This window comes from Sorghum bicolor, chromosome 8 (assembly GCF_000003195.3).
Source record: "Sorghum bicolor cultivar BTx623 chromosome 8, Sorghum_bicolor_NCBIv3, whole genome shotgun sequence".
Lineage (NCBI taxonomy): Eukaryota > Viridiplantae > Streptophyta > Magnoliopsida > Poales > Poaceae > Sorghum > Sorghum bicolor.
This window is the reverse complement of record NC_012877.2, coordinates 3547675-3556745: the sequence shown is the minus strand read 5'-3', so window position 1 is coordinate 3556745 and position 9071 is coordinate 3547675. Positions and strand designations below refer to the sequence as shown.

Below are 9071 nucleotides of genomic sequence, written 5' to 3'. Positions count from 1 at the left end.
GTTTATGGAAATGGAGAGGGTAGCTGACAGCTTTTAGATGGAGGAATAGTTATTATTTTGGTCTCTGTCAGGAGTTATGTGTTTAACCATTTATTATTACAAGTTATGTCCTCTAATAGACTAGTGACAACCAAACAAGGAGCAATGTACATTGTTAAAAAAGAAGGAAAAGAAAGGGACCAGTCACCAACATGTCATCTCTAGCATGGCATCTGCCATCAGCAAACAGCATCATCTATGTTACAATATATAAAAAAAAGCAGAAAGATGATCAAGAGTAGATACGAGTGTCGTAACTGCGTAAAAAAACCAAGACGAAGGACTATCATATTTTTTCTATTCGAGATGGAGGCGAAACTAAAGTAGGAAAGGCGCTGTCTTCCGGGTGACGTCCAGCGCAGCAAGCAGCAAACAAAAAACAGGACGTGTGCGAGTACAAAATAATGAAACCGGCCACCCCGTCCCGTCCCGTCCCGTCCCGTCGTCGAGCGGTCCGGGTCCAATCGTGCCGAGTCCAAGTGGCGCGTAATAAATTAATATCTGCACGTCACGTTGGCCCCACTTCACCACTTGTGACCCCCTTCCCCCTTCCGTCCCCCGCCGGCGCCAACGCCAACGCCACTCCGCCAGTCAGTCAGCCGAGCGGTGGGCAGAGCGGCACGCCTCTCGCTCGACTCCGCCCCGCTCCGCCGCTCCAGATTTCGCCCACCCACCACACGCCCATGGCGCTCGCCGCCTCCCACCACGGCCTCCTGCCCGTCGCCCCCGCCCCCACCGCCACCCTTACCCCGTCGCGGGGTCACCTGCGCTTCCGCGCCGCGCGACCTCTGCGGCACCGACCCGCCCGGAGGTGAGCGATCTGATCCCCTCGCGGGGCCCGTTTTGTCGTCGTGCTGTGCTCGCCCTGCTCGGATGTTGCTCGCTCGCTCGCTCGCTCGCTGGCAGCCGCGAGGGGATCGAGTCTCCTCCCGACTCTCCCTGCTTGCGCGCGGCTTCGCGAGATTATCCCACTTGCGTTGCTCGTGACACAGTAGCAATGGTTTCGTGGAATCGTAGGTGCCGGATTTATTTGTTCTCTTGTTATAGGGGACTCACTTTTTTTTCCGTTCTCGACGACTGGAGATGATGGTTTAGCTAGCCCGGGTATTATTCCAGCCTGGTTCGTCGTTCCACGGTTTCGCTGAGTTGTCTGTTGATGATTTTGTTAGATTGGTATATGGAAAGTTTTGCCTGCGCGTATGATAAGTTGTGCAGTAGTGGGATTCGTGTGGGAAGTTATGTCTACACGTCCTGTGTCTGTTCAACTCTTCACCTCTAAAGTCTCAATTCCTAATAAGTTATACATATAAGTGATAGTACTAAATAGATCTGTCTTGTATAGTACTCTTACTTCCCTTTTCTAGACACTGTACTTACTAATCATCTTTGTCTTTTTTAAATCTTACCAGAATTTGTTGCCAATCTATCAACTCAGCTAATGTGTTGGGAGCTTCTTCAAAGGTATGTTTCTACATGGCTCAATGGCTGGTTTCCGTTTCTTTTACCCCTCCTTTTGCATCCACAGTTTCATGTCAATGTAGACTACCCTTGTAGTCTTGGTTATAAGATCTGCTTACTTCTCTATGTGGCTGTCATTACTTTTGCACCGCCTAAATGTTTTGGTATCCTCTTTTAATAAATGTTGGCTTTACTGCTTTAAGAACTCCATTTTGCTGATGATTGCTCTTGGGAAAAATTCTCATCCCAGACATCTGATGAGGCAGTCCCAGTCCCAGTTGTCCAGATAGATCAAGATTCAGACCGTGATGCAACCATTGTGCAGCTAAGTTTTGGAGATCGTTTGGGGGCACTACTTGACACGGTATATATTTTACTTGCACCGCTGATGCTGTCTTTACATTGTTACTGCTCAAAATTGTGATGCCGTATCCGCCAATTATTTTGCCTGGTATTCACTGTTTGCAGATGAAAGCACTCAAGGACCTTGGCCTTGATGTCACAAAAGGAAGTGTGACAACTGACTCAGCTGTCACACAAACAAAGTTCCACATCATGCGATCGTGGGTGCTTTGCCCCTTCCTGTTTTATTTTCGTGTGCAGCATCTAGTTATGTGTGTCTACGTGGAAAACAAAAGAGAACATTTGCGATTCCTGCACATATGCATTTACATTCACTTTTAATGCCTAAGTGCATAGTGTCGGCACATTTATGCTACCTTTGTTCGGTTTTCATGCGATAAGGTTTCTCAACTATACTCTGTACCTGTACACACATAGATTTCTTATACTGCTACTATTTTTCATCTAGCCTAGTGTTCTTGAGATATTTGATAGTAACCATATAATCCTTGCACATATGCTTTGTCACATATCAATCATTCTTAGCATTGACATTCCTTCTTGAAATCCATTGTTCAATCTTAGATAAAAAAAGGGTGGCATCCTAAGGACTTTTGTACCAAGATTCCATTTCAAAGCTATAGCGTTACTTTAACACTACAGAATTTTTAGTTGGATTAGTTCTTACACTAAGTTCCCCCCTCCCTTTTGTATGTATCTAGTGGACGCAAGGTTGAGGACCCTGACATGTTAGAAAGGATTCGGCTAACCATCATCAACAACCTTCTCCAGTATCATCCTGTATGTTTCAGACTCTTTTGTGTGTTAGTTGTTACTCTGCATCGTTATTGCTGTACCTATTTTTTACTATTTCATTGAATGTAACTAACATAGTACTCATCTCATCCTTGTGTAGGAATCAAGTGAGAAGTTAGCGATGGGTGAATTTTTTGGGATAAAGCCTCCTGAGAAGAAGGCAAGTATAATGCATTCCCATTCTGTAATTTCAGATGCTGTGCTGCATTGTGTTTTCTGGGTTTAGCCATATTTTCAACTGGAAGCCTTTTACTCTGTTATATGCTATTGGTTTGTGCTTGAACCTTCGCTGCATTGAGCCTTTACTTGCATTCTTTGATCTTTGAACTAGCAGGCTGTTGTCGATATTGCAACACGTATAGTTATTGAAGATGATGGACCAAAAAGAAGGTTTGATTCTGCTTCCTTTATTTAGCATGATCCAAGCCCGTATGACCACTTCTAGATTAACTGTTGTTTTGCATGTTTCACGATGTGTCATGTTATATATGGCCTTGTTTAGTTTCCAAAAAATTTTGCAAAATTTTTCAGATTCTCCGTCACATCGAATCTTTAGACACATACATGAAGTATTAAATATAGACAAAAATAAAAACTAATTGCACAGTTTGGTCGAAATTAACGAGACGAATCTTTTGAGTCTAGTTAGTCCATAATTAGACAATATTTGTCAAATACGAACGAAAGAGCTACAGTGTCGATTTTGCAAAATATTTTGGAACTAAACACGGCCTATGTCAATCTTATTGTTTGCATGCCCATGTGTACTGTTTTATCCTGCAGAAGTCCTATATATTTGAAAATAAGTACTAACACCAAGTGATATATGTCCCTAATATTCTGTACTACAGAATGAATTAGCTATTCGTGTACACCTGTACAGCAAGATATAAGCCAGAACCTCTTAGGTTTGAGCCATGCTGTCTGAGTTATGTCGTATCAGTTCCTGCAGAAAGACTTTGGAAAGAGCTATGCACTACTTCTCACACAAACCAAATAATTAGTAAAGTGGATCTATCATTAACTGTTTCAGGATTCTTTGAGCCCTATATTTTGCTTTTCACATAATAATCAGCTTCAAATCAGTTTTTTGTGCCTATCTATTAGTTGTATCCTTTGTTCCTTTGAACTTTGATGCATCTCAACATGTTAGAAATGCATATTTGTCCTTCCCCAAGAATCACTTCCAACATAAGTAGAATCTGAATTCGATGCATATCTGTTTTCTGTTCATACAATGTTGCATCATTTGCTTCCTCGTTGATTTCTGTCGAAATTTGCAGCATGCTTTACATAGAGACAGCCGATCGGCCTGGCCTACTTCTTGAGATAATCAAGATTATTGCGGACACAAATGTTGATGTGGAATCAGCTGAGATTGATACTGAAGTATGCTACATTTCACTTCATTGCTTTTTCAGCTAAGACCATTAAAGCCTGTTAGATGATATCTGGAATTTTATACAGGGTTTGGTTGCAAAGGACAAGTTCCATGTAAGTTACAGAGGTGCAAAACTAAACAGCTCCTTATCTCAGGTCTACTTCCTTGGTCATTTCAGCAAACATCATAATCATTTCTACTTAATGTGATTTTTTTTCTTTCTTTCTTCATTGTGTTCACATTGCACACTTTATTTTGCTTTTGTATAGGCGCTGATCAATTGTCTGCGTTATTACCTCCGAAGGCCTGAGACAGATGAAGACAGTTATTGATTGTTGTGTTGTCGAACCTTCCTAGCAGTACATTAAAATCAGAAACTTCAAACTTTGGCTTGAGTTCCTTCTCTATGAGCCACTTGTACTATTGCAAGTGGAGTTTCCATTGTAGCATCCATATATATGTACATAGGTGGCATTGAAATTTGGCTCATTAAACCATTCTGTAGTCATATACAGCTGGGAGCAACAGAATTAGGTTTCAATCATCGTTATCCCATTTGATTCCTGTTATAAGGGATCACATTGGAAGGTCCTCACATGATTGATGTTGTCTGTAAGTTGGTACAATCCATTTGCATGTAAAACTCAGCTGTGGACTGTGGTGTTCTCTGATGAAATAAATAAAAGAGCATTACAAAATCACCGACCACCTTGGCCCTGCTTCCAATCAGATGTGCTTATTGTAACCGGTTTGTTATCGTCAATTGAAATAGCTGCATTTATACTGAACCTTTTGCACTAACGGCGAAATTGAGATGAGCGTGAAATTTGGGTTCTTCAGATATCAATCTTCGCATCTCACAAGTCAGTCAGGGATGAGCGGCTTGTCATAAAATTGTGCTGTGTTATCAATAGAAAAGAGTCCAACTTGAGTATATATAGTAGTAACTAAAAATGCAAAATGAATTGAGTTTGTCGTGACTAGATTTGAGGCCTTGTTTAGTTGAGGAGGTGAAAAGTTTTTGGGCATTGTAATACTTTTGTTTTTATTTAGTAATTATTGTTCAATCATGGACTAAATAGATTCAAAAGATTTGTCTCGCAAATTACAAACAAACTATGTAATTGGTTACTTATTATTTATCTATATTTAATGTTCTATGTATGTGCCATAAGATTCGATATGACGGACGGAGAATCTTGAAAAATTTTTAGGTTTTGGGGTGAACTAAACAAGACCTGAGATCTCAATTTTTACCATATCTAGAAAGTCTTCTCATTTCATTATTAGATCATTTTTCAATTCCTGAAAACCAAACAGGGCCTCAAGTTTTTTTTTGGGTTTATTATCGATTTCTTCCATGCCCTTGGTAGTTAAGACATCGAGCACCGAACATTCTTGGGTTCATTGTATATTTGTACTAGCATTTGAACTTGATCTTGTCAGGGATTCAGTGTGGACAAGATTCTTGCACACATCTTGATGCAAATGAACGGTGCAGATGGCGTGTGCACCTCCGGCGGCAGCGACAGCGCTGCTCTGGTAAACGTGGACGTGGCCTTGGTTTCCTCCGATCCCACTTCCTCCATCTCGCGGCGCCTTTCTGTCTCACCTCACCAGCCGCCGCCGCCGCCGCCGCCGCCGCCGCTGCCTAGGCATCACCGCCGTCAACGCCGGCTCAGCCGCCGCTTCCTGGGCATCTCACTCAAGGCCCCGCCTCCGCCCGCCCTCCACTCCAGGTCGGGGGCCGCAGCCTGGGGCGCGCGCCCTCGACCCCATACGGGCGCCGGAATCTAGTGGATTGGATGCGTCGCAGCCATTGCCACAGATTCCTTCTCGCCGCCGCCGCGCCATCATTCATGGCGAGGCGTCGCCGGGCGGTACCAGAATCATAATCCATGCTATTCAACATCCCACACTGCAAATCACAAGCTCCTGTAGCCGCCGCCGTAGCAGCTGTTTCCAGCATCCGCTTCTTCTCCTCCTCCTCCTCCTCCTCCTCCCTGCGGGCGCTGGTTCCGCCGCCTCCGCCTCTGCCTCTGCACGAGGAGAACCCGTTCGCTGCGCTCCTCGCCTCTGACCCCCCACCGCCGGAGCCTCTCCGCCAGGTGCTCGCCACTGGCGACGTCCACTCCGCGCTCCGCGGCCTCCCGGGCCTCGCGCGCCAGCTGTTCCGGTGGGCGGAGACCACCCCGTGTGGCTTCCCTCGCTCCGCCTCCGCGTTCGCCGCCGTCCTCGTCCCGCTCGCCCGAGCCAACCACATCCGGGCCGCCTACCCTGTCTCCCTCCGCGCCCTGCACCTCGGCCTCCTGCTCCCCCTCGTGTCCCTCCTCCTATCTGCTCCCCTCTCTCCCGCCCCACAGTCACTATTGAGCCTCCTCTTACGCTTGTCCACCAAGTACTCGAAGGAATGCACAGACCGCGACGCCACGCCCGACACCTGTTCGACGCTGTGCCTGTCCGCCTTCCACGAGATGGCAAGCCACGGCGTGGCCCCTGACGTTAAAGACTGCAACCGTGTGCTCCGTGTATTGAGTGATGCGGCCAGGTGGGATGACATTTGTGCTGTGCATGCGGAGATGCTCCAGCTTGGGATTGAGCCAAGTATTGTCACGTACAATACTTTGCTGGATTCTTTCTTGAAGGAGGGAAGGAATGACAAGGTTGCCATGCTGCTGAAGGAGATGGAGACCCGGGGGAGTGGTTGCTTGCCGAACGATGTCACGCACAATGTGGTGATTACTGGGTTGGCTAGGAAAGGTGACCTTGAGGAGGCAGCAGAGATGGTTGAGGGAATGCGGCTTTCCAAGAAGGCTTCATCCTTCACTTATAACCCACTTATCACTGGGTTGCTTGCAAAGGGCTTTGTCAAAAAGGCTGATGATTTGCAGCTGGAGATGGAGAATGAGGGCATTATGCCTACAGTAGTGACGTACAATGCAATGATCCATGGGCTGCTTCAAAGTGGGCAGGTAGAGGCTGCACAGGTGAAGTTTGTGGAAATGAGGGCAATGGGCTTGCAACCAGATGTGATCACCTACAATTCTTTGCTAAATGGGTATTGTAAGGCAGGTAGCTTGAAAGAGGCTCTTTTGTTGTTTGGTGATTTGAGGCATGCAGGGTTAGCACCAACAGTTTTGACATATAACATTCTTATCGATGGTTATTGTAGATTAGGTGATTTAGAGGAAGCCAGGAGATTGAAAGAGGAAATGGTAGAGCAGGGTTGTTTGCCTGATGTTTGTACATATACAATTCTCATGAAGGGTTCGCATAATGCGTGTAGCCTTGCTATGGCAAGAGAGTTCTTTGATGAGATGCTGAGCAAAGGTTTGCAGCCGGATTGCTTTGCCTATAATACAAGGATTCGTGCGGAGCTAACCCTAGGGGCTATTGCCAAAGCTTTCCGGTTGAGAGAGGTAATGATGTTGGAAGGCATATCTTCTGATACAGTGACATACAATATTCTTATCGATGGACTGTGCAAAACTGGTAACCTGAATGATGCCAAAGATCTGCAGATGAAGATGGTCCATAATGGTTTACAGCCTGACTGTATCACATACACCTGCTTGATTCATGCTCACTGTGAAAGGGGACTCCTAAGAGAAGCAAGAAAATTTTTTAAGGACATGATCTCAGATGGTTTGGCACCCTCAGCTGTGACTTACACTGTTTTTATTCATGCATATTGTAGAAGAGGAAACCTTTATTCAGCGTATGGTTGGTTTCGAAAGATGCTGGAGGAAGGAGTTGAACCTAATGAAATAACATATAATGTCCTCATACATGCATTATGCAGGACGGGCAGAACTCAACTGGCTTATCGTCATTTTCATGAGATGCTAGAAAGGGGATTGGTGCCAAACAAATACACATATACTTTGTTGATAGATGGGAACTGTAAAGAGGGAAACTGGGAAGATGCGATGAGATTCTATTTTGAAATGCATCAGAATGGTATTCATCCAGATTATTTAACACATAAGGCCTTGTTCAAGGGATTTGACGAAGGTCACATGAACCATGCAATTGAGTACTTGGAGAATGCTGTTTTGGGTGAATAGATTGATTGATCTCAAGCTTGTCCTTTTGTCCTCGCTTCGCTGATATCTTCCTGTAAGAGCTTTCTCCTATATGCATATTTGTCTTCATCAGTGGCTTGTTACCTAGCTTTGCTCATGTCTCCAACCAATTTCCGTTTTTATTTTCAGGCCAGAGGTGATAGATGGATTCACGGGCCATTCATTTCAAAATGGAAAGAAAAAAGAGAGTTTGAAACAACATTCTCTGAGTTAAGCACTTAAGCTGCTGGGTGCTTTCTAAACGAATAGTTAAGCACAAACATGCCTTCCTCTTGCTGCTCAGAGATGATAGATGGAGTTTGGGGGCAATTCCATCCAAAAGAAGAAAAGCAAGACTTTGGGACCATGTTCTCTTAGTTAATCAGCTGGGTGCTTCACAAATGAATAGTTGATCACAAATCCGTCTTTTCCTTGCTGCTTAAACCTTGGCAGAATTCTTTCCTTGGTATCATAGTTATGGAGACACGTTTTCTAGTGAAAACTGGGTGGTAGGCATCTGCTCTGTTTCTGAAGACCTCTCTTGATACAATTCTGTCCCCTTTGTTATTTCCTTTTGATAAGGTATACTGGAAACCTGTTGGCCTTCAATTCCTTACCCAACTAGCTGAAATAGTAAATGGCCGTGGGCCTTTTCGACTGAGCTTTCTTCAATTATATATAGGATTTCTCTTGGTAAGAATATACCAAGAATTTTTTTGTAACGAATAATTCTTGTATCACCATCAATTTTGCCATAGGCACAAGTCATAGTATATTGACCTGTCAGATATGTAACTGTATTCTCATTCATTGAATCATTTAATGAGAAGATTATTCATTTAAAAAATTGAGCTCTGTCCCAACTGTTATTGACATGAACAATTTTTTTTTATCAAAAAGTTTTTTTGTTTAATTTTCGGCCCACATCAGCATTTGTTGTTTCACTTGTGTTAAAACTCCAGAGCTCCAGA

At 44.2% G+C, this 9071-nt stretch overlaps 2 protein-coding genes across 2 annotated transcripts; both read left to right on the top strand.

Annotated features, from left to right (window-relative positions):
• LOC8066971 (ACT domain-containing protein ACR12) lies at positions 566-4737 on the top strand. The gene is made up of 10 exons (XM_002442766.2): positions 566-850; positions 1449-1500; positions 1748-1861; positions 1966-2060; positions 2562-2640; positions 2756-2815; positions 2990-3045; positions 3939-4044; positions 4123-4191; positions 4306-4737. Exons 1-10 carry the CDS (start codon positions 723-725, stop codon positions 4366-4368), a joined length of 822 nt encoding a protein of 273 aa, XP_002442811.1. The 5' UTR covers positions 566-722; the 3' UTR covers positions 4369-4737.
• On the top strand, positions 5598-8895 carry LOC8066970 (pentatricopeptide repeat-containing protein At1g22960, mitochondrial). The gene is made up of 2 exons (XM_002442765.2): positions 5598-8155; positions 8251-8895. The coding sequence occupies exon 1, from the start codon at positions 5935-5937 to the stop codon at positions 8101-8103; it is 2169 nt and encodes a 722-aa protein (XP_002442810.1). The 5' UTR covers positions 5598-5934; the 3' UTR covers positions 8104-8155; positions 8251-8895.